This window comes from Aedes albopictus, chromosome 2 (assembly GCF_035046485.1).
Source record: "Aedes albopictus strain Foshan chromosome 2, AalbF5, whole genome shotgun sequence".
NCBI lineage: Eukaryota > Metazoa > Arthropoda > Insecta > Diptera > Culicidae > Aedes > Aedes albopictus.
In genome coordinates this window covers 249,558,016-249,584,334 of record NC_085137.1, presented here as the reverse complement: position 1 = coordinate 249,584,334, position 26,319 = coordinate 249,558,016, and the positions used below count along the sequence as shown (strand labels likewise).

The window sequence follows — 26,319 nt, the reverse complement described above, 5'->3', positions numbered from 1 at the left end:
TCCGTCTGCTGCTGGAAAACCGGGAATCCTCAGGAAATTTTATTTAACAGGCAAAATCCGGAAATACTCAGGGAATATCGTGAATACTCAGGAAAATGTTGCACTGTTTGAAAAATAAAACATCGGATCGTATAAAAAATAGCGAATTTTATTACTTGTAGACAGTGCTGAAAAATTCATTTCGTCATATCTAAATACAATCTCATTTCAGAAGCTCAACCTGAGAATATGGTATATGAAAAACTTGTGCGGCTAGACCAGTTCAGCAAGAAAGTCACAGAAAAACTACTATTTTTCTAATATTTGAGGTAAATGTCACGGACTACCTTCGAAAAATGCAAATGATATTCACGGTGAATATCATTTGGCATTTTTCGAATTAAATATTCGAAAAATTGCAGTTTTTCCGTGACTTTCTTGCAGAAATGAACTAGCCGCACAAGTTTTTCATACACCATATTCTTAGGTTCAGCTTCTAAAATGAGCTGTAGGTGGTTGAATTTAGATATGACGAAATGAAATTTTCAGCACTGCTTGTTGATCTATTCAGAAATAGAGTGCACAGAGTTTACTACATCGTGGATATGAATAAAACAATTTCGATTATGTAGTGTTAGTGTGTTCTTTTAGAAAATCGGTTACAACGACTTTTCCCAGAAATTCCGTCAGGGTTTCTTTCTGGAATTTCTTTGGAAATATCTCTTGAAATTCCTCCCAGGGTATTTTACAAGATTCCTTCCGTATTTTTTCACGCCATTACCAAGATTCCTTTTTGAATTCGTTCCAAAGATTCTTCCGGATTCCTGCCAGCATTTTTCAAAGATTCGAATATTTATTTCAAAGATTCTTCCTTGAGAATCTTCCAGGATTTCGGAATTCCGATCGATTTCTTCTGTAATTTATACGGAGATCATACAGAGTTTCTCTAGAGGTTTTTCCAGCACAGCTTAGGCTCGATAACTTGGTTTCTAGCAAGATTTATCCCGAGATCTTCACAAGAGTTTCTCTCAGCATATACCGCAAATGTCGCCGAATTTCTGTTAGAGTTTCTCTCAGGATTCCTCTTGAAGGAGTTATTCCTGGGATTTCTACTAAAGTTCCTCCAAGGGTTTTAAAGAGTTTTCACTAATTTTCTGCAGAAATTCTGTCCGGCATTTCTTCCGAAATTTCTCCTGAGATTTCTTCAAGAAATTTCCGATAACTTTCTTCTAGAGCTTCTACTTGGATTTCTACAGAAGTTTCAGCTGGTGTATTTCTCACGGTTCTGGAGGTTCTTTTGAGATTTTCAGAATTTTTCAGTTTTTTTTTTCAGAAGTTTTGCTGGACTTTTTGTGAGAGTCTTCTGAGATTTCTGCAGGAGCTACTGCTAGTATTTCTCATGAAGTTCGTCCCGCGATGTTTTTTCAGATATTTTTCAAGGCTTTTCTTTTTAGTTGATTATCAAATTGTGATCCATCAGAAATTATTTTCTTTCAAATTTTTCCGGGATTATGCCCAGAGCTCTTTCTGAATTCTCTACAAAAAATTATCCCGAGATTCTGGATGATCCTTTTCGGGATTTCTTTAAAAATTGCTCCCGGAGTTCTGCAGATTTTTTTCACCTGTATAAATCCACGTGTCTTGCTTTTAATGTTTTGCAATTAAAACCCGATTCGATTAAATTTTTAATTGTTTCCTTTCTAACAAATTCCCTCATTGCACCCAACAGATCACCCTGAGGGCCGTGAAGGAGCTGAGTGATCTGCATTCCCCGGAAAGCACGAACGCACATTCACAAAAGAAGACTGAATCAGCCCGGACCTCTAGCAGCAGCAGCAGCAGTAGCAGTAGTAGCAGCAGTGAATCAAAATCAAACAAGCCATAATAGTAATTGTGTGCGGCCTTCGTCGAATGCTGGGGGCGATAAAAGGAAAAGAAAACCGACTATTAGGTAAAAGCTGAGATAACGAAACTAATTGGCATTAGCGAGAAAAACAAACAAAAAAAATGACGAAACAGTGTATAAAAGTTTGTAAATTTTCCATTGAGAAAACACTGTGCGAAGATGATACTAGGAGTTTGAATGAGAGAGTAAGTGAGTAGATAGAGCTGTGCATTTTTTTCCTTTTTCAAAGTGATACATTTGTTGACGAGAAGTATGAAGTGTAATGTGATGCAGTTTAAATGTTGCAGTACTGTGAGCATAGTTAAGACTAGTGTAAACTTTTATAGCATAAGTTAGGTTAAAATAAAAAATGAAAAATGTGAGAATGGCAGCAGGTTGTTACGCAATTTAATGAAAGGAAAATGTTAGCAACATATCAGTTGGATACCAGATTGTTGATAATGAAGCGGATGGGTAGAGTTAAAGTGTTCCAAACCGGTGCTAATCAAAAAGATGTTCACTGTAAAAAAAGAAAAAATAACGAATCGTACTGTACATACCTAAACGGATTTTATAAAATCACGAAAGAGACGTAAACAACTGCTAGCACTGATACGGCGAATTGGAGTGCCGTAAACAGGCCAAAATGCTCCGTCGACTGTTTCCGCTGAGTAGCAGTTTTCATAGAAGACATTCGCTTGTACATAGCAACGAACCGAGGAGAAGATTTCCACATTTCCAAAGAAATCATTTCCTACAGCCAGCAGCAGTCGCTAGTTAGTCACAATCAAGATGCAATATGATGAAGAATTTATCTTAAATTCTAGAAAAAAAGAAATAGTTGTGAATAAAACGATATAAAATTACACTGTTGAAAATGCTTTGACATCCATGTGCACAACAGAACACGTGCTCGATGAACAAATTGAGATTTGAAATTATGAAAAGAAATCCACGTACTCCGGTGAGACTCGAACTCACGACTCCCAATTCGCTAGACGGGCGCTTCTATTCCTTCAAGCTACGGATGACTCCGTAGCTTGAAGGAATAGAAGCGCCCGTCTAGCGAATTGGGAGTCGTGAGTTCGAGTCTCACCGGAGTACGTGGATTTCTTTTCATAATTTCAAATCTCAATTTGTTCATCGAGCACGTGTTCTGTTGTGCACATGGATGTCAAAGCATTTTCAACAGTGTAATTTCCCACATGGCTTGGTCAGCCAAAGCAAAATCAAGAAATTGACAGATATAAAATTGCCTATTAGTGGTAAGTGATTTCTTATATCCCCTTGTTCTAATTTTGTAAATACAAACAAATGTTTTACGATAACTAACGTTTTATTTTTATTTTATTTTTCTGAAGAAAGAATTCCTCCACAAATAAGAGCAATCAACGGTCATAATTTGAGCATTTCATTTTTCAACTTTGCATTAGTCATTTTTGTTGGCTCAAATCATGGGGTTCGCCTATTCAGTAAGACCATACTGAGAGTGACTAGGAGTTAAGCATAATACAGTGCCAAACAAAAAATATAAACAAAATTTCGACCTCAGTTTCTGAAAATATGCACTTGCTTTTACTGCCCATGATCGCATATCAGTCCCATATTTGCTGGGTTTCCTATTCATATGGGACAATTATGCGATCATGGGCAGTATACATGTAACATAATTTTGGAATTTCACTAGTTAACTTCGAAAATTTGATTCAATCCACTTTTAATTTCAAATTTTGCCTTAACCCGCACGGTCTGAGATGGCACACATTTCCCAAATGGAGGAGAACGTGCCTCTAGAGCCGACCTACTGATACGGTCTGAGTCAGTGCAGGGTGCTGGCTGATCGTGGACGCTTGAGCTGGATGGCAGAAGGTACTTGAGGCGGAAGACGCTTTGAGCCAGGAGGAGCTTGATAGCCTTTTTAGTAGCAGACGTAGCTTGGAGCCAGGAGGAGTCTGGTAGCTCGGTTGCAAAGGAAGAGCTCGGTAGGCTGGAGGTGTACGGTGGCCAGGTGGAGCTGAGGACGCGTCGGATCTGAGTGTGTGATGAGGAGGAGTGTTGGATTGTAGGTACCGTAAAACGGGGTAACTTTGATAGTTTATCAGCGAATTTTCTTAATATTTTTCCATGTAACAGTATTTCTCCTAGTTTTATATTTTTACAACAAGTACTGGGTATCAGTTATCACTTGCAATTGGGGTTTTAAATTAAGAAAAATGTATTGATTTTTTGATTTTATACGAAAAAGCACCTTTTTCTGAACCACCATGATTTTTTTTCAGATTTTTAGAACTTCATTTTGGTACCTAAAATCGATTTAGAAGAGATTTTTCGAAATCACCTTTTGACAGCTGGCCAACTGCTTGACAGCTCCGCCTAGTACAAAATGCGACGAGGGGTGATTCGACAAATCGCTCCCATACAAACTTTAAACTGATTTTTAAATAGGTTCCCGGGCATAAAAATTCATGAAAATTTGGATTTCGGCTCAGTTTTGCATACAGATTCTGAATATGGAATTATCTCAACACCGCTAAAGAAGCCAATTGGCAAGTTGAAAGATAAACTATACAACGCCTGTCGCACTATCAAAGTTACCCGCATTATCAAAGATACCCCGTTTTACTCTAGGTTTTACTGTACATCCTTGGAGGTGCATCACATATTGAAGATTGTATACCTAGATGGAATAAAAGAGAGTCACTGAGCTGGTAGCGATATCAGTCAGTGCCTGGGATCGGACAAGAAGTTTCGTCTGTGTTTTTATTTCCAACAAATCTCCGGAGGAACCTGTTACATACCGTATACTGGGGGGTTCATCGGTATGATTTCTTAGAATAATTTGTTCTATATGGGTAACTCTCGCTGAGACCGTCCCACTGTTTGCACATTGTCTTTAAAAATGCTTGAGGTGGCGATTTTCTGTAATTCCTTAAAAAAAAGTAAGGAAAATGCATTTGGTTACTGAAATTTATGGACCCCCCGTTAGTTAGAGTTTTTTGCGGACACCTTGATTTTGGTCAAATGTTGGCTTATTTGAACACGAAAGTTACTTCTAGAACTCCCTCAAAACGAAACGTTGTCGGAAAGTGGAAAGATAGAGCTACTATTTACAATTATAAAAAGTTGGGTCGGCCATATTGATTTTAGCCGCCATCTTGGATTCTTATACCAAAACTTTTTTTTAACCATGTTGGCAACCACAGATTTTCAAAATTTTCACATCAATTGAAAACTGAGACATTTATATATATACAGCCACAGACAAACAGACGTCTCACTCTACTCTCTTCCCATCGTTTCACTACAGACAAACAGACGTAACACTTCGAAAAAATTTCGATTCCAATCATAGTCACCAGGGGCGTTTAATTTCGTTTCAATGAGACACTCAGGCTTATTCTGCGCGGCGTGTGAGGTGAGACGGACGGTTTCGTCTCACGTGACGTGAGACGACTAATGTAAATCAAATGGGGCGAGTCGACTTTTGTCACCTCATTCGACTCGTCTCACCTCACACGCCGCGCAGAATAAGCCTGACTTTCATGCAACATTTGAATGAGTCACTTTATCTGTTTGACACACTATTCGAGTCTTTCTTATCGATTCGGAAAACGTTCTCATTAATCGTAGCACTCGGTAGTCTCTCTTCGGGGTGGCGTTGCTTGTGCTTCATTCGGCAGAGCAGTAGTGCCTCACTCTTGCGCGTTAGTCTCTCAATGGTTACGGGCACCGGTTAATTGGATTTAAGCGGTCGCACTTGTGTTCCGTTTCCATAAAACATAATGATCGTTCTATTGGCGTGCACCACTATTTGAAAAATTGTTTTAAATAATGTTTTTAGCACATTGAAATTTTTCAATGACCCACAATTGAAACGAAAATCCAAAGTGTTTCACTTCAATTTTCAAGCACACTTGTTTCAGTAGCAATAATGAACGAGCGTGTTGCCGTGTGAGTTAGGAAGCATCGCAGCAGTCCCGTCGCATGGGAAACGATTTGCTACAGCTTTCGTGCGTCATGTTTTTCTTTCGAAATTGCACGTCCCTGATAGTCACGGAAACATGTTCGCTCAATGCTAAAAGAACTGAGTTTGGCCATCCATCAAATACGTGGTGATAGTGGGCGAACGTCAAACTCGAACAAAAACTATGCGAGCGCAGTTGTCCAACTATCAAATTTGAAATAGATCGTTATATCAGTGTACGATGGGAATTTTCAGAGTGTTACGTCTGTTTGTCTGTGGTTTCACTTTTTATCGGATAATTCAAATATTCCGTAGTTCGCAAATCGCTCGCTCACGGCGCTCGCATCATTTTTGCTCCTGCTTGACATTTGTTCACTACCGTCATCTACTCATTAATTTAGCGAAACGCAAGGTAATTAGAATTAGGCGATTATGTTTTCGTGACGATAAATTTAATCGCATTTTCTTTCAAGTGATTCGTCTGTTTGTCTGTGCTACAGCATATCAAAAAAATTATAGATATATTTTTCTTCCTATAAAAAGGTATCTGCAGTTCGAATTCAAACGAATTTTGGAAGGAACCCCAGCCAGCAGGCAGCCCTAGAGGAATTCATAGAGAAAATGCTGGAGAAATCTTGAAAAATTATCTTAAAATTACTCCATGATGCGATTCTGCTATGAATTTCTGCTGGAATTCCTTCCTAGATTTCTCCAACTTACCTTACCGATCAGACTAAGGCCTGGGTGGCCTCTGCTGTACATAGTAGCCGTCTCCATTCCACTCGGTCCATGGCTGTAAGTCTCCAGTCCCGCACTCTGCGAAGGGTCGGCAGATCGTCCTCCACTTGGTCGACCCACCTAGCTCGCTGCGCATCACGTCCTCTTGCAGAAGTCGGATGATTCTCGAGAACCATTTTAGTCGGGTTGCTATCCGACATCCTGATGACGTGACCCGCCCACAGTAGCCTCCCGATCTTCGCGGTGTGGACGATATGTTGGTTCACTCAACAGCTGATGCAGTTCGTGGTTCATTCACATTCTCCAAGTACCGCCTTCCATCTGCACTCCGCCATAGATGATACGCAACACCTTTCGTTCGAAAACTCCAAGGGCGCGTTGGTCCTCTGCACTTGGAGTCCATGCTTCGTGTCCATAGAGGACTACCGGTCTAATCAGCCTTTTGTAGATGGTTAACTTCGTGTGATGGTTTGTTCAATCGTATAGTTTTGCGGAGTACAAAGTAAGCTTGATTTCATGCCACAATGCGCCTCTGAATTTCTCTGCTGGTGTCGTTGTCGGCGGTCACTAATGAGCCCAAGTACACGAATTCTTCAACCGGCTCGATTTCATCACCGTCGATAGAAATTCGGGATGGCGGACGTGGTTCGTGGTTCATTCACATTCTCCAAGTACCGCCTTCCATCTGCACTCCGCCATAGATGATACGCAACACCTTTCGTTCGAAAACTCCAAGGGCGCGTTGGTCCTCTGCACTTGGAGTCCATGCTTCGTGTCCATAGAGGACTACCGGTCTAATCAGCCTTTTGTAGATGGTTAACTTCGTGTGATGGTTTGTTCAATCGTATAGTTTTGCGGAGTACAAAGTAAGCTTGATTTCATGCCACAATGCGCCTCTGAATTTCTCTGCTGGTGTCGTTGTCGGCGGTCACTAATGAGCCCAAGTACACGAATTCTTCAACCGGCTCGATTTCATCACCGTCGATAGAAATTCGGGATGGCGGACGCGGTGATTACCCCCTGGAGCCCTTCGACACATTAATGACTAATCCGATTCGTCTGGCTTCACTCTTTAGTCGGATGTACGTTTCCGCAATCGTCTCAAATTTACGAGCAATAATATCAATATCATCGGCGAAACCAAGCAGCTGAACGGACTTCGTGAAAATCGTCCCACTCGTGTTTATCCCCACTCTCCTTATTACACCCTCTAAAGCAATGTTGAACAGCAAGCACGGAAGACCATTACCTTGCCGTAACCCTCTGCGAGATTCGAAGGGACTCGAGAGTGTCCCTGATACTCGAACTACGCACATCTCTCGATCCATCGTCGTCTTGATTAATCGTATCAGTTTATCCGGGAATTCGTATTCGTGCATAATCTGCCATAGCTGTTCTCGGTCGATGATATGATACGCCGATTTGAAATCTATGAACAAGTGATGTGTTTCACTTGTATTCGAGGCATTTCTGCTGGCGGATGGCGAACATGTGGTCCGTTGTACACTCAGAAGCTGGGAAAGTCAGAAAATGACTATATTTTATTCATTTGCCAACTATGTTCAATTCATGCATATCAAATACTACAAATTATGCATTAAGAATCTGAATTTAATGCATGTTATGAATAACTTCCGTTAAGTTTTCAAAAATGAGTATTTTTTAGAACGAATACATAAGCCACCAGCCATTGCGACTTAAGAAGTTTTTTCGTGGAAATAAACTGTTGCAAAGGTAAGTAAGTTTTCTACATTTATAAACTGTTTCAGTAGTTAAATAATAGTTATTTATGCAACAAGTTGCAAAATGATGATTTTTTCAGCACGAGTCGTACATTTATCCAACGAGGCTTGCCGAGTTGGATAAATATGACGAGTGCTGAAAAAATCGAGTTTAGCAACGAGTTGCATACAACTTTTTTTGTAATTACGAAAAATACACATTCAGTATGATCCTTTCTCGGTACACAAACATGCATCAGGAGGAACCACGTGCGACCATCCCTCGACAGTCCTTTTTTTTTCGATCAGGTAGGCTATGGTATGGTGTAGCCTGTGAACGAGACCCCATTGTCAAACAATAGTGTGTGAGGTTTGGCAAAAGTCGGAAAAGTAGCTTCAGCAGCTTCCTTTTCATCCGATTTGCAGTTCGGTTAGGAATAAAAATCGACTAAATTGGGTTTCCAGCTGGTCCATTGATGTGTACGCAAGTAGCTGAATCTACGAAAGACACGGAAGTTTGTTAAAAGTGTGAGCAGGCAAAGGTGCCGAAAAGTGCTACTTTTCAGCACTCTTAAGAGTGCCGAAAAGTAGTACTTTTCGGCACACTTGCATCAGTAGTGAAAAGTAGGCCTTTTTTGCACACTTAAGGCAATTGAAAAGTGAAACTTTTTGCAACGTAATTACAAAAACATATTTTTAATATTCATCTCAGAATGGGGAACCAAGCTGATGTTTGGAGAGTCAACGACGCCGCAATATCCGCTTGAAATGTCTGATGGTTCGTTTTCCCCGACCGGATGGCGCTACCGTGGTCAAAGCAGAGCGCTAGCATCTATGATTGGACCGTGTTATCGTATTTCGTGACAACATTTATTCTCCATTCATTAATTTCAAACCTATGTGATATATGAGAAATAAAAATCCTGGAAATACTATGTAAATAACTATTGTATATGTAAATACTTATTTTACTAGCTTTAAAACAAATCGATCATGAAAACTTCCACATTCTAGAATTTAGTTAGAAAATTCTAAAAAATAGTCATTATCAAACTAAACGGAATTAAGTTTAGCTAAAACTTTTCCCAAATTAGTCATTTTATGCATGAACCCAGTCGAACCGTCATTTTGCATGAAAAATATGCATTAATGACTTCTTTTATTTCTGAGTGTAGCGCGTTTACCCATGAATCCAGCCTGATATTGGCCCACGAGTTATCTTGCAATCGGTGATAGACAGCGGCATAACATTTGGGAGAGTATCTTGTAGGCAGCGTTCAGTAGTGTGATTGCACGATAGTTCCCGCAATCCAACTTGTCGCATTTTTTGTAGATGGGACACACGATACCTTCCATCCACTCCTCCGGTAATACTTCCTCCTCCCAAATCTTGATAATGACCCAGTCTAGTGCTCTCACCAGTGCATCTCCACCGTATTTTAGTAACTCGTTTGGTATTTGATATTCTCCAGCGGCTTTGTTGTTTTTCAACCGTTCCTCTCCAATCTCTTGAGGATTAGTGGCTGAAAATCTTTTGTCATGCGCACGTACTCCTATTTAGATCTGTTACCGCGCCACCTTCGCGTTAATTTCGCCGACAACGTTTTTCACGTCACGTGGCGAGCAACCATCATACGTTTGCTCTAACTGCGTGTAGAACGCTTTTTTATCGTCATCAGGTCTCCTTTTATGTGGGCAGTGGACGTTTATGATGCTGTAATTGAAGAAACGGCTTTAACTCTCTAGATGGACATCCTTGGCTGCCTCCCGATCACACGTTGTCGCATCTTGCCCAACACTATAAATCTTGTTCCCAGTTCATAGAGCTTGCTGACGTGTATTCACCTCTCTCTTTCAAGCATGCAGGCGGGATAGGATTTGTTTTCATCGGGAAACCTTTCCTGATGACAACAAATCCTATTCCGTCTGCATGTTTGAAAGAGAAAGGTGATTAAACGTCAGCAAGCTCTATTGGTGGTGCCACAGCTTAGGTAGAAGGTAGCCGCTCGATCCCCGCTTTTCCACACTTTCTGTCCAGTCCAACAAAGATCCTGCAACGCCACGATGTCGAAGTAGCGGGGATGTAATTCGTCGTAGATTATCCTGTCACATCCTGTGAAACCAAGTGACTTACAATTCCATGTTGCAAGTTTCCAATCATAGTCCTTTTTTCGTCACGTGGGTCTTGGCCGATTGTATCGAGTCGTATTATCTCCTATGTTAATCGTAATAACACTCATACACGCCAACACTCCTGTCTCGCCGCAGAGCCATCGTACCAGTTCTGTTTAGCGTTCCAACCAGGGTTGTTAATAGTCAGCGGAGCTGAAGCAAAATCATTGACAACGGGTAATAAAAAGTTTGCGTCACTGAGTCAGCAGCTCTTGAATATTTTTCTTCAAACACCGTCAGTCAGTTTGATGGTCGCGACGAAAAAGTTTTACCGTTTCTCTTTATTTGCATTTTCGTTGAGTTGCTTGCACCGAACAGGGCAGACGAACGAACAATCAGCCTCACGAGCAGTGAATCAAAATTCAACCATCGCGCAACAATAACGACAATGTCACAACCTGAATTTGTTGCGACATTCTACCCAATGCGACATAAGTTTGTCCCAACTTGAACAGAATAAGACAAAGATCGTGCACCACGAGTTTAGAGATTTTTAAGGCTTGCATTGTGATTTTCGAGCGGTAATTTCGAGTCGGTAAATACTGCAACGCTGCTGAAGATGTATCATCAAAAAGTTTCGATTATGGGTTGGTAATAATTAATTATTCACAAGTTGAAAAGTACGCAACAAATTCAGGCTCCGTTTTGTCTGCAACAAAAATTTTCGAGATCATGTCATTATCTGGTACCAGTTGGGACAAAGAGTAATCGCCGCGTCTCCTTTGTTGCTTGTGTTGTGCCTCTTTTGTCTGACAATTGGCTTCTTTAGCGGTGTTGAGATAATTCCATATTCAGAATCTGCATACAAAACTGAGCCGAAATCCAAATTTTCATGAATTTTGGTGCCCGGGAACCTATTTAAAAATCAGTTTAAAGTTTGTATGGGAGCGATTTGTCGAATCACCCCTCGTCGCATTTTGTACTGGGCGGAGCTGTCAAGCAGTTGGCCAGCTGTCAAAAGGTGATTTCGAAAAATCTCTTCGAAAGCGATTTTAGGTACCAAAATGAAGTTCTAAAAATCTGAAAACAATAAATCATGGTGGTTCAGAAAAAGGTGTTCTTTCGTATAAAATCAAAAAATCAATACATTTTTCTTAATTTAAAAACCCAATTCTCTTCACTGCTCACGAGAATGGCTGATCAGAAAAAAAAATGCAAAAATAAAGCACGCCTTCATTTGGAATCGAACCAAAAACCTTCAGATTGGCAGCAGAACAAGTATACCAACAGAGCCAATTCAACAGCTCAGAAGGATCGAGGCTAAATCGTCAATAAAAGCTTGACTGGTTCGCTTTTCATCTGCAATCGGATGCCATGTGACGAAAGCATGTTCGTTTTTCGTCTTTGCAAAAGGAGACAAAAGAGAATGACGAAAACTATAGCTCCCTGTTTTATTTTCGGTTCATTCTCGTCGTGGTTTCTTTGTCAGTCGCTGATGATGATGCAAGTGACGGAGTTTTATTTGGTGAAGAACTTTTTTAGTTTTTCGTCGTTGGTCGGGGACGAAACAGATGGTTATTACCAACCCTGGTTCCAACCAACACTGGGACGATCACACTGATGGAGCTATCACCATGGATCTAGCTGGGTGTGATGCAGCATTTCTTACTCAGCCGCTGGATACCAGAACAGACACTGTTTGAGCCGCACCTCCTTGGTAAACAGACGCTCAGGTCGTACCTCCTCACTCTAGCTGAAGTCAGAAGGACAACAGTGCCCAGGCTGCACTACCAGCTAAGCACACAGCTCTTAGCTGGTGGTCTTTGTAATTGCTTGAACCGTGGAAGCATGAGGCAGGAACTTGTGAGGACCAGAGCTATATTGGAAATATTGGTTTGGCCAACCGTTGTTTTATTTGCCCAGATTATTCTGTATGGTGCTCAAGAGTACACCCAAAAGGACAATCTCGCTGCACCAGCATCGTCGTTAAAGTATTTGGATTGCGTCCTAATAGATCAACGCTAAACTATAAAGAATCAATTCTCTTTTGGTTCAATAGCCAAGAAGTAATAATCTCGAATCCATATAATAAGCTGCCAAACTGGTGGTAGCTGACTCTGACTCGCTATGATAAAATGGCATAAATTTGAATGTGATTAAAGCAAACGAAAAAAGAGATTATAATGAAACCGCCGCAAGTAAGCAGGTAACTCTCTAGAAAGCAATTTCGAATTGATTGGGCAGATATTAAAATTGTATAGGTCCCTGAGTGGAAATGATTTTGCTTCATTAAAATTTCTTTGGGTATTACGTGTTACGATGCGGATCCCCACCGCGATGTCATTGTGGCCGATGAGGCAATCGCTCGTGGTCCATCAACGAACCATGCCACTGATAGCCGCACACTACAATGACTAGAGGATAACAACAAAACGGTAGATACATAGAGATATAAAAAAGTGAAAGTCATCCCTCGAAACAATCAGGCAGATAATCTGAGAGTTATTTTTCCTTCTTAAAATTATTAAATTATCCCTAAATCCTATTGCTCTTCTAATATTAGCTTAAAATTAGTGCTGAATTTTGCTTATGCTTTATCTAGTACAAGTTACGAATTGTACAAAATCAAACTGTGTATGAAGCAAGGTGAAGGTAAATATGCTGAAACTATATGATTACTTGAAGACTTACAAAAACTATCTTATAGCTAGGCTTACATGCTATTACGTCCAGATAGACAACAACAAACAAACATTAATTAATAACTACTGTGAGTATTAATATGGAAAGGTTAATGTGAAGATTACATAACTAAGTATACTCATGCAGGGGACGTACTACGCAGTGGTCTTAAAGTACCGTAACGTGATCCATTCCAAAAAGTCGTTCACCAAAAATTGTAAGTAGAAAGTTAATAGAGAAATAGTGGAAATACTTATAATAAAATTGAATTGCAGCTAAAAGCTTACCACACCAAAATACTGGTTTGCTTGTAGATTTTGGGAAGCATCCGTACATTTCTTTTAGAATTTTTGTACGTGGATAGGCGCGATGACTGGAGGTCACGATACGACGATGTCGAGCTGCAAAACTTGCAAACGTCCGGACTCGGCCGATGCCCAGATGGTTGCCTGCGACAAGTGCCAGCTATGGGAACACTTCACGTACGCCGGCGTCGATGAAACCGTCAAGGATCGGCAGTACGTATGCAAGGATTGCATGACTAAGGTGAGTGCAGATAAGTCTAAGCGCGGGAAGCAGCTGAAAGCTGACAATCGGTCCGCCAAATCCGGCGGAAGATCAGCTTCGAGAAAAGGCTCGAAAGTCCCTTCAATCCCGGCGAGCCAAACATCCAGTGCTCGCGCGGCTGCCCTGGAAGCCCAAATGAAGCTCATCGAGGAAGAGAAGGCGATGAAGGAGCAGGAGCTGAAAGAACAAGACGAGCTGAAAAGGTGGGAACGGGAAGAAGAACAGCGCCAGCTCGAGGAGAAGAAACAGTTAATGGAAGAACAACGAAGACTTCGCCAGCGAGAGTTGGAAGAGAAACGGGCGTTGTTGGCGAAGCAGCAAAGTATCCGGAGGGAATCAGTGGAGAAAAAGCATGAATTAATCAAACGGATGTCGGAGGCCGGTAGCGGATGCGGCAGCAGTTCGTGCTCGATCCCCGACTCACGAGAGAAAGTGAAGAGCTGGCTAGCAGGTCAAAATCCTGACGGAAGATCTTTGGGAAAGATGGTGGAGGAGCAGAAAGCAAATACAGGCCTTCACCCGATGGTTCCCCAAGACCCGTTGGCATTCCAACTACCCCCATCGCAACACAGGGTTGCACAGCTCACGCAAGCGGATCATTATTTGCAGAAAAGAAGCCTGCCTCAAGGACTGCAGCAAGTTCGCTCCGAAACAATCGTTCAGCCGTTTCAGCAGTTTGTAGCATGTTCCCAGCCTCACCTCCAACTGAAACAACGGACAAACCAGTCCGCGCACCAGCAGCTGTGCCAGCCCATTTGCCGGTCATTGCAGCAAACCCAACCGTCAGTTCAATCACGCCAGCCTTCCCCACTGCAGCTAACGGGCCGACCATTGATACAGCAGCAATCAGACCATCCGTACGGCATGGTTGCCCATGGCACACCGCCCGAGCAGCAGTATGGCGGACATAATCAGCCGGATGCGATACGGCCTTCAGTGGTAATCGAACAACCATTTCGACGCTATGCAGTGATTCCCGAGTCAAGCTGCCCAGTGAACGCTCCTCAGTACCACGGTCACCCGAATCTGCGAGAAGATTGGCAGTCCCATCGACGCCAACAGGACATCGTGCCCTTGCAAGATCTAACTCAGCAAGTGACCATAGCTGAACAGCCCGCCGTTCTTCACTCGCAGCAGCTCGCAGCACGGCAGGTAGTTGGGAAACAGTTGCCCCGATTCGACGGCAACCCAATTGACTGGCCCATGTTCATCAGTAGCTATGAACAGTCTACTACTGCTTGTGGCTACACGAACGCTGAAAATCTAATTCGGCTGCAGCAGTGTCTGACAGGACACGCAAAGGAATCAGTTTGTAGCAAACTTCTGCTACCAGAAAGCGTACCTCATGCTATTGAGACGCTTCGTATACGCTACGGGCGACCGGAGCTGCTGCTCAAATCACTCCTTGAAAAGGTTCGGCGTACATCAGGACCAAGGCAAGACAAGTTGGAGACAGTGATAGAATTTGGATTGGCAGTGGGGAATTTCGTCGACCATCTCCGGGCGGCGCAGTTGCAGCAACATCTCTGCAATCCCATGATGATGCAGGAGTTAGTTGACAAGCTTCCAGGTTCCATGAAAATGGAGTGGGCTACCTTCAAGAGTCAGCAACCGCTGGCTAATTTGGAGACTTTCGGGCTCTTTATGGAAAGACAAGTCAATGCGGCGAGTGCGGTGAGCTTCGAGCTTCCTATGCAGGAGAAGCCGTACAAGAACGAAAAACAAAAAGGGAGAGATAGTGCCGGCATCCATGCACACTCGCAAGGCGATGGTCCAAGTAGTAAGTCTTCGAATCCAGCAGGACAGTCTCGAAAACCGACAAAAACATGTGGCATCTGTACTCGCGAAGGCCACAGAGCGGCGGATTGCTCTCAGCTTAAAGAGCTGAATATCGACGAGCGATGGAAGGCAATTCAACAGAAGGGCCTTTGCAGAACCTGCCTAAACAGTCACGGGAAATGGCCTTGCAAGTCCTGGCAAGGCTGTGCGGTGGATGGATGTCGTCTGAAGCACCATACTTTGCTTCATTCACCTTCGCCGACTCACCACGTTAACTTCTCATCTATCCACTCGTCGCCACCGAAGGCACTTTTCCGTATACTACCAGTCATCCTGTATAACGAAGGAAGAAGCGTTTCAGTGTTTGCCTTCATCGACGAAGGGTCAGAAATCACCCTGCTGGAAGACAACGTCGCGAAGCAATTAGGTGTGAAAGGTCCCGTCAAAGCTCTAACTCTTCAGTGGACGGGCAACATGAAGAGGGACGAGTCCAAATCGCAAGAGGTAGATTTGGGAATATCAGGGAAGAGTGGCTCCAGTAAGTTCGATCTTCGTCACGCCAGGACCGTCAGCTGCATGTTCCTACCCAGCCAACGATTGAACTACGGAGAACTGCAACAGCGTTTCCCACACCTCAGAGGTCTACCGATGGAGAGCTATGAAACCGTTCAGCCGAAGCTTCTGATAGGTCTGGACAACCTTCGCCTCGGCGCACCGTTGAAACTTCGCGAGGGAGGACCGAACGATCCCATTGCAGCTAAGTGTCGTCTAGGGTGGACTGTTTATGGGTGCACCGGTGAAAAAGGGAATAACACCGCTGTCGTGAACTTTCATACGGCAGAGGCCTCCAGCAAAGAACATCTGATGAGCGAGCAATTACGAGACTTCTTCACCATGGAGAATGACGGAATCTCAAATAACATAGAACACATAGATTCGGAAGAAGACAAACGAGCGAAAAGAATACTCAAGGAGACTACACGACGAGTTGGAGACAGATTCGAGACAGGACTTCTGTGGCGAATGGACAATCCAGCTTTTCCCGACAGTTATCAGATGGCGATGCGGCGTGTTGTAAGCCTGGAACGGAAGTTTGCGAAGGAGCCATCGTTGGAAGAACGCGTCCGTGAGCAGATCTACGACTACGAGCGAAAAGGCTACGCACATAGAGCCACGCACACCGAACTCAACAATGCAGATCGGAATCGAATGTGGTTTCTCCCCCTAGGAGTGGTTCAGCATCCGAGAAAGCAGAAGGTTCGACTCATCTGGGACGCCAAAGCTACGGTGCAAGGGGTTTCTCTCAACTCAAGGCTGCTGAAAGGTCCTGACCTACTGACACCTCTATTAGCGGTGCTGAGTTCGTTTCGTCAATTTCCCGTAGCCGTAGCCGGGGACATTAGAGAGATGTTCCATCAAATACAGATCAGGGAACAAGATCGGCTCTCTCAATGCTTCCTTTGGCGAGATCACCCTACCGAGGAGGCACAGATCTACGTTATGGATGTTGCGACGTTCGGCTCCACCTGCTCGCCCGTTTGTGCCCAATTCGTTAAGAACCTTAACGCCGAAGAGTTTTCCGAGCGATATCCACGAGCTGCGACCGCTATTACCAAGCATCACTACGTAGACGACTACCTGGACAGCTTCCAGACGGTTCAGGAAGCGGTAGAAGTCGTGAACGAGGTGAAACACGTCCACTCAAGAGGAGGGTTCGAGCTTCGCAACTTCCTATCCAGCTCCGCAGAAGTACTGACAGCTATCGGTGCAGAATCAGGGGATACAGTGAAGGAATTGGCTTTGGATAGAGGAGAGAATACGGAGTCGGTGCTGGGGATGAAATGGATGCCCAACCTGGATTGTTTCACGTACACGGTGAATCTCCGAGAAGATCTGCGCTTCGTCCTCGACGATGAACACATTCCCACCAAGCGGGAAATACTGAAGGTTGTGATGAGCCTATTCGACCCTTTAGGTCTGATTTCATTCTTCCTCATCCAAGGAAAAGTCATTATCCAAGGAATTTGGGCTTCCGGTTTAGGCTGGGACGATCCAATCGGCGAACCATTTGTTCAACAATGGCGACAATGGGTGGATTGCTTCGATCAACTGGACAAACTAAGAATTCCCCGGTGTTACTTTTCCGCTCCCGTCGCCAGTAGAAAAAGTCGGCTGGAGATCCACGTTTTCGTCGACGCCAGTGAGTCATCATACTGCTGTGTCGTATACTTCCGCTTATTGAGCGAGATCGGCATTCAAGTGGCCCTAGTCGGATCCAAAAGCAAGGTAGCACCACTCAAGACCCTTTCGATTCCACGCCTCGAGCTGAAGGCTGCTGTTCTGGGAGTTCAGTACTTGCAATCTGTCATGAGCAATCATGAGCTACCGGTGGCGAAGAGATACTTGTGGACCGACTCAACTACAGTCTTGGCGTGGATTCTATCAGATCACCGTCGATTCCAGAAGTTCGTGGCAGTTCGTGTGGGCGAAATTTTAAGTTTGAGTGATCCCTACGATTGGAGGTGGGTTCCAACGAAAGTCAACGTAGCGGACAAAGCCACGAAATGGGGCAAAGGCCCTGATTTCCAAGCGCAGAATCCATGGTTTTGTGGTCCAGCCTTCCTTCGTCTCAACGAGGAACACTGGCCGGAACGTCGTCAAAATGTATCCACTCAAGAAGAGCTTCGTCCTGTCCATACTCACTGGCCAGTAGTACCGTTCATTGACGCTAGCAGATTCAGCCGGTACGAGAAAATGCAACGCGTCATGGCCTACGTTCTTCGCTTTGTCGACAACCTGCATCGCAAACAAAGTGGCGCAACTCTACAATTCGGCATGTTGAATCAAGGTGAACTGAAGCGCGCTGAGGAAACCTTGTGGAAAGTAGCCCAGGCAGACAGCTTTCCTGAGAAAGTAAAGCTCCTCTCCACTACGATGGGTTCACCGGACACACGGCATGCCTGCGTGTCCAAGTCCATCCCAATCTACAAAGTGTGGCCATACCTAGACGACCTAGGAATACTTCGGATGCGTAGCCGAATTGGCGCGGCTACATTTGCACCGGTTGAGGCGAAATACCCTGCCGTTCTACCACGGCAACATCCTATCACCAAGCTCATCACCGACTGGTACCATCGCCGGTTCCGACACGCAAACCGAGAAACCGTCGTAAACGAAATCCGGCAGCGGTTTGAAATAGCAAAACTGCGAAGTCTTGTTGAAAAGGTGTCAAAAGAATGCGCTTTCTGCCGTGTGAAGAAAACCCGTCCAGAACCACCACCAATGGCTCCACTCCCTCCAGCACGTTTGCAAGCATTCGTTCGCGCGTTTACGTACGTTGGCGTAGATTATTTCGGCCCAGTTCACGTTAAAGTAGGAAGGAGTCAAGTAAAGCGCTGGGTAGCAGTATTTACTTGCCTAACGGTTCGCGCGGTGCACCTCGAGCTTGTGTATAGCCTTTCCACCGAATCATGCATCATGGCTGTTCGCCGGTTCGTCGCACGCCGCGGTCCTCCAGCTGAAATCTACAGCGATAACGGTACGTGCTTCCAGGGTGCTAGCAGAGACTTGGAACAGCATAAGACGAACGAAGTCCTCGCATCGACCTTCACGAGCGCCCAGACCAAATGGTTGTTCATTCCTCCCGCGGCACCCCACATGGGCGGATCGTGGGAACGTTTGGTGCGATCCGTCAAGGTCGCCATTGAAGCAGTAGCAGACGCCCCTCGAAAGCCAGATGACGAGACGCTGGAAACTATACTAGTCGAAGCAGAGTTCATCATCAACTCCAGGCCTCTCACCTATATTCCTCTGGAGTCGGCAGACCAAGAATCGCTAACGCCTAACCATTTTTTGTTGGGTAACTCGAGCGGCCTCAAAATTCCACCATCAACACCGACACCACTGCTAGGGGCCCTACGGAGTAGTTGGAAATTAGCGCAAGCAATCACCAATGAGTTCTGGCATCGATGGGTGAAAGAATATGCACCTACCATCGCCCGTCGGACCAAATGGTTTGCAGAAGTGCGGGATCTGAAAGTGGGAGATCTCGTTTTGATAGTGGGAGGAACAGCACGTAATCAGTGGATCCGTGGACGTGTGGAAAAAACAGTACCAGGAAAGGATGGACGAGTTCGTCAAGCATTGGTACGAACAGCATCAGGAGTGTTCAGAAGACCTGCGGTGAAGCTGGCTCTACTGGACATCGTAGGGAGTAGTGAACCTGACAGCTCTCAACATGGTGGCTCCACAGAGGAACCAAGACTCCATCCAGGTTCACGGGTGGGGGGATGTTACGATGCGGATCCCCACCGCGATGTCATTGTGGCCGATGAGGCAATCGCTCGTGGTCCATCAACGAACCATGCCACTGATAGCCGCACACTACAATGACTAGAGGATAACAACAAAACGGTAGATACATAGAGATATAAAAAAGTGAAAGTCATCCCTCGAAACAATCAGGCAGATAATCTGAGAGTTATTTTTCCTTCTTAAAATTATTAAATTATCCCTAAATCCTATTGCTCTTCTAATATTAGCTTAAAATTAGTGCTGAATTTTGCTTATGCTTTATCTAGTACAAGTTACGAATTGTACAAAATCAAACTGTGTATGAAGCAAGGTGAAGGTAAATATGCTGAAACTATATGATTACTTGAAGACTTACAAAAACTATCTTATAGCTAGGCTTACATGCTATTACGTCCAGATAGACAACAACAAACAAACATTAATTAATAACTACTGTGAGTATTAATATGGAAAGGTTAATGTGAAGATTACATAACTAAGTATACTCATGCAGGGGACGTACTACGCAGTGGTCTTAAAGTACCGTAACGTGATCCATTCCAAAAAGTCGTTCACCAAAAATTATAAGTAGAAAGTTAATAGAGAAATAGTGGAAATACTTATAATAAAATTGAATTGCAGCTAAAAGCTTACCACACCAAAATACTGGTTTGCTTGTAGATTTTGGGAAGCATCCGTACATTACGTCAAGCACATCAAACTGTTAGATTCTCTATTAATTTGCAACTTTTCAAATTTCTATGAGGTGTTTACCAAGTCTCAACGTTTTCTGTTCTCAATGCAGATTAAAGAAGACAGTGGTAATTTCTATAATGCACCAAGCTAAATCTAGTGTAATAATAAATTATTCAATTTGTTTTCTCTCATCGACAGTGTCAGAGGGCATAATCTGATTGTCATACAAACGTCTAGACGGCATAACATTTAGATCGGAATTGGCGAGCCAAACACGCCGAGACACAACCCCAAGTCTCCTCCTGCAGGATTTGTTCCGGTGCCAAGAGGAAAAGAAACGGCTTCGACAGTCAGAAGAAAGATGTACCCAATGTTTCCGGGAAAAAAGGGAAAGCAAAAAAAACATTGCTTTCGTTTTTGTAGGTGCCACAATTGAAATCCGTTGGTTTATTATATCCGACGAGATATGCTTGACATTGTGCACACCCATTGGATTTGCTTACAGATAGGTGTCGAACTAAAAAAAAAAAGAACCGAGCCAAGAAGGTCGGAAACTCAGCAAAGGGAGGGAGGGCTTGTCGTTGCGATGTGATTTCCTATTCCTAGCATAGCTGCCGTCCTCTTCAAATATTTAAATTTTGAACGAGGAGTTGGTCGTACACTAGGTATACTACCCGGACCTATTCCGCACTACTGTTCAAACCACGTTCACTTTGTCTTGCCATAATTCCGTGGTAAGAAGGCCAACGTACATTGTTGTTTCGAAAAACAGCTCACTTTCGTTCGACAACAGCTTGAATTTATTGTTATAGTCTCTTAAATTTCATTTAATTCCGTTCCATGCAAAACACCCGAGTATCGATTTTATGAGCTGAAACAGGGCACTACGACCCAGAGCTGGTGCTAGTGCTACCTAGTAGATTCTCTCTATTGGGGTTCCACTAGGAAAATTCGCTTCACCGATGTTGTTCCCAATGCCAATGCTTAAATTACCGAGTTCTACTCAGCCAGCGAACAACGCCATGGTGATGATGATGGTGATGATAACGTTAGCACAATGGCTGCCACAGAGTGTGTTGTATATATACAGTGCCAAAAACGATGATAGAGTTGGGCATTCGCATCTATCAGAAAGCCCTGGCAGGCAGACCACCCCATCATGCATCCGTCTATCCGGGACTGCCTCCGCCTCCGGTCTGAAAATTCGATAACAAGCTAGAACAACACAAATCAAACTGCTACTCCACGTGCGCCGGTTCCCACATTAGTTTCGGTTCGATCACATTTTTGTCTATACGCGAGACGACGATGATGATTACGATTCAAATCTGATGCGGAAATCGCGGTTCATAATTGGATTGTGTGCTGTGTAGGGTTTCCTATTTGCGTTGGACAAGGACGTTGATTTGTTTTCCTGGATGAACAATTATAATGTTTTGTTAATGTGCTTTTGCGAAACTAGCTTAATATTAACACAGAGTTGCATAAACATAAACATGGACAGAGACTTCCTTACTGCCATACTGTTTCTGTACTGTTTCAACCTGTTTACGTCATGCAGTGTTGGTGGTTCCTCTACTTGTCATACATTAACTATAATCATGTTCCTTGGCATATCGTCAATGGTAACCATGGTAACATTCAACAAACCTTCAGAGTGTTCCATCCACCTGGATGTCATCATTGTTTTGTCTGTCAGCACATGACGGGCACTATAACGCACTGTTGACGAATGCATTAAACCTTTGCATATTGTCGGGCCGCCACCAAACCGGACTTCGCACAATCAAGTTGCGACGCGACCCAACTCGCGACGTTTTATAATCATGTCAAAAGTAGTGCGCATCCTTCCCGTTGTTATCAGCAACACAGCGCACTAGATGCGAAACAGTTGCGACACTTGTGAACCAAGAAAATTACAATTTTTGATTGAATGTCGGTCTTGATTCCAACCGGATAGACAATATCATTCCGATCCACACTTTCCTGAACTGTAGCAATTGCACTCTTCGTGCTCTCTTTTCTGCGGTAGATTCGTTTCGAGTAAAACAAGATGATAAGGGAGCGTCCATAAATTACGTCACGCAAAAATTGCCCATTTTAGACCCCCCCTCCCCCCTATGTCACACTTTTTGTATGAGACCTCTGAAATTTTTGTAAGGGTTGTCACACTTTACGGAAACCCCCCTCCCCCCTAAAAGCGTGACGTAATTTATGGACGTTCCCTAAGGCAATCCATGACGACATATCGCGATGGGGGTGACAGCTGAAATTGTAAACACAGTGTACGTGCAGCTTACCAAATTTTAGTCGAGTGTTCTCAGTGCTCAACAAATTCCTTTGTGTTCAACTGTCACCCCGATCGACGAATGTCAAAAATACATGGTAAACAAAGAAAATCAGCTGATCGCATCTGTCTCATGGATTGCCTTATTGAGCTTTATTTTTTTTGACAAATATTTGACTATGAGTACTGGGATTTTAAATTCCTTTCGATTCCTGTCGTTTGTCACGTGTTGCTGAACGACAGTGCTTGAAAAATGAAGCGTTTTTTTTATTGTTTATTCGTCAGCAGGTGAAATCCCTACTCACCCCGGTATAACCCGCCAAACTTTTGCGGGTTTTAGCGAGCTTTTCGTCATTTTGTGGCTTTTTTGGGGATATTTCAGTTTTGCAAAACTAGTGTCACCCCAACAAATAAATTCACTGAACAAATAAATTCACTGAAACATTTCCGCATCTTCACACTCGCCGCGGCAAGTGAGGATGAATGATCACCCGTCAGTTTGCTTCACAAGCCAACCGACCCACAGTGGGAAAAAATAGGTATGAAACGCGAATAAATTCAATATCTCTGCTCGGAGTGGATGGATTCGAATGAATTTTTGACACAAACTGCAAAAATCTCTATAGTTTCTGATAAGAAGGGTGTCATTCACAGCACGATGCTGGAAATCAGTGTATTGAGCTCATTTTACCCCACTCTCTCTCACACACACTTTTTTGAGAAAATCATCATTTATTTCCGACTGGCGTGCTAAATAAATGACTTATTTAACTCGTATTTATATAAAAACTGCCATAGTATCGGAAATTTGACATAGGGTTGGTCCTGCTCTTATCGATTACGTTCCACTCCGAGCGAAGATGCATGTGAAATTTCAAAGAAATAGGGGATATCGGGGTTACTTGAAGATATTTCAATTTTTAGGGCTGTGCGGTGAGCCAAACCAGCTCCATTTAATACTATGGAAGTTTTTACACAAACACGAATTAAATAAATTGTTTATTTTGCTTCCCAGGTTTTTTCTAAAATGTTGAAAATGAGTGAGAGTGGGGAAAAACGGGCCCGTTACTCTGATTTCCAGCATCGTGCGGCGAATGACACTCTCCTTATCTGAAACTATAGAGATTTTTGCAGATTGTGTCAAAAATTCATTCAAATCCATGCACTCTGAGCAGAGATATTGAATTTATTCGCGTTTTATACCTATTTTTTCCCATTGTGCAACCGATGAGGAACAGCAGTCGCAGTTGGTTCGGTTTTTCGTTTCTCTCTTTGCGTGTTCTTTTGTAATGGTTGCTGGCGCTGATGACCAGTTGTATTTTTCATATTCACTCAGATTCAAGCACTACTGAGCGGTATTTTACTGATGCCTTACTGATGGCTGACAACCAGGGATTGGCGGCATGCACCGTGCGGTGCGAAAAAAGCGTGTGCTTCACACAATCGCAAGTGCTCGTCTCCCGTTTTGCCGAGAGACAAGAGACGTATGAGTGAGAGCTTTCGTAATTGTGCGAGAGACAATCGCAGCACTAGCTCTACGGCGCAGGGAGTAATGCACGGTGCTTGGGACTGCGCTTGTCTCCAAACAGAAAAAAAAAACAATTAATAAATTAATTGAAGAGTTTGTGTTTTCGGCAAAGTTGTTAATCTTGTCAAGGGTTGACAAGTGATGGGTCGTTTGATTCGAATTTTTTTCCAATCGTGGGTAGTATCAAGCCAAGTGCCAAGCACGGAGACAAGCACCGAGAGAGTGCATACGACAGAGCGTGAGAGACAGGAGAGCTCCAGCGCGCGGCAAAGTAAGCGAGCAACACACAACCGATTGCGCGTACTCGTCTCCTTCTAGTTTGTTGTGCTGTCTCGTAGCAGAGTGTGCGGCACGCAAAGAGTTTTGAGTCGCACCCTATCCCTGCTGACAACAACGTGAGTCATGAAATGCGAAGGCGCATCATCAGCGGAAGTCGGGCCTACTAGAAGAAGCTGCGGTCTAAAAAGATTCACCCTCGCACCAAATGCACCATGTACAAAACGCCAATAAGACCGGTGCTCCTCTACGGACCAACCCCCTGAAGAAAGCGTTAGTTCTTGAAGCCGCCGCCTTTGGTGGGGCGCCACGGGTTTGTTTACGAAATTTCAGTCTGCTGGCCAATCTGCTACGTGCGGAAGCGAACTTTGTCGCGCGAAGATAAATTCGTGATCGAAAAACGATCATTTCCACATATTTTTCAATGAGTCTAGTGTTTTTTTGTTAAATTTACAAGACGCACAAGTATGAAAATACATTTAGCCCATTTAAAACAACACTAAATTCAATTAAATTTGAATGTCGCACCTGCTCCAACAGAAAAAATCACTGTGTTTTCAGCCTTATGCAACCGCCGATTCAAATCAGCACCACGTCCAGCACCATATTTTTGGCTTCAATCCAGTTGTATGTGGATGACAGCCGTTTCATGGGGTTGCTACGGACACGAGATATGGAACTGGACAGAAAGTGGCGTTGTTGGACTGGACAAAAATTGTGGAAAAGCAGGCATCGAGCAGCTACTTTCTACCAAAGCTGTGGCACCATCAATGAACGGGGAACTGGATTTACAGTGTTGGGCAAGATGCGACAACGTGTGATCGGGAGGCAGCTAATCAACGCAAGGATGTGCACGTTGAGAGTTAAGAGCCGTTTCTTCAACTACAGCATCATCAACGAGCACTGCCCATACGAAGGGGAACCTGATTACGAGAAAGAAGCGTTCTACGCGCTCTTAGAGCAAACATACGATGGTCGCTCGCCGCGTGACGTGAAAATCGTTGTCGGCGACATGAACGCGCAGGTAGGAAGGGAGAAAATGTACGCCCGAATACCAATTCGAGCGAAACAGCCTGCACGCCGTATCGAATGATAACGGCCAGCTATGCGTAAACTTTGTAGCCTCCCGTGTTATGGTACCGATGGTACCGTCAAGGTACCATTCACCATGGATCTAATAGGATTCGGGGCAAATAAGGGCTGTCATTTGACACCAGTTTTATAAACATTGTTGGTGCCGCTTTTAATTGCCTTCATTATAGGTTAAAATTAAAGCAATATCCACAGAAGAAGAAAATTTTTCACAAAATTTGGTGATATAGTACAATTAGTAAAGAGTAGTAAGGTCGCCTAATTCCGTGGTAGGTCACCATTCACCGTGGTAGTGGGGACCCATTCACCGTGTATGAGAAATTTTATTCTACTTTGTTTAAAAATGATCAAAACAACCCAGCCAAATGAATTTTCTTCGTTTAAATTAATTTCAAGTAATAACTTGCAAGATTTTATTAGAAAAGTGAATGTTCAAATTTTCGATTTTTGCTAGATATATGGGACAATATGGGGCACGGTGAATGGAGACCATTGATTATTAGGGTACCCATTCACCGTGCCTTTTTGTTTCAATTAAAAAGTACGAGTAATCGTACTTTCTTGTTAAACTTACTTCGGTAATGCAAAATACATACCTGATATGTGAATTTAATCGCTTTTTGGTGGAATAAAAACGTTACTACATTTAGTTTATCGCTTAAATCACCTTTGCGCAGTTTTCGTTTTCTCACTATGAATGCAGTGAACGAGCAGAAACCC

At 43.5% G+C, this 26,319-nt stretch overlaps 1 protein-coding gene across 1 annotated transcript in view; it reads left to right on the top strand.

Annotated features, from left to right (window-relative positions):
- LOC109427858 (ER degradation-enhancing alpha-mannosidase-like protein 3) overlaps positions 1-2,729 on the top strand; it is a 39,262-nt gene extending 36,533 nt beyond the window's left edge. Inside the window, exon 12 of the mRNA XM_019703431.3 lies at positions 1,709-2,729. Within this exon, the coding sequence (XP_019558976.3) occupies positions 1,709-1,864 (156 nt within the window). The 3' untranslated portion in view covers positions 1,865-2,729. The remainder of the gene's footprint in view (positions 1-1,708) is intronic.
- Positions 2,730-26,319: the final 23,590 nt, after the last annotated feature.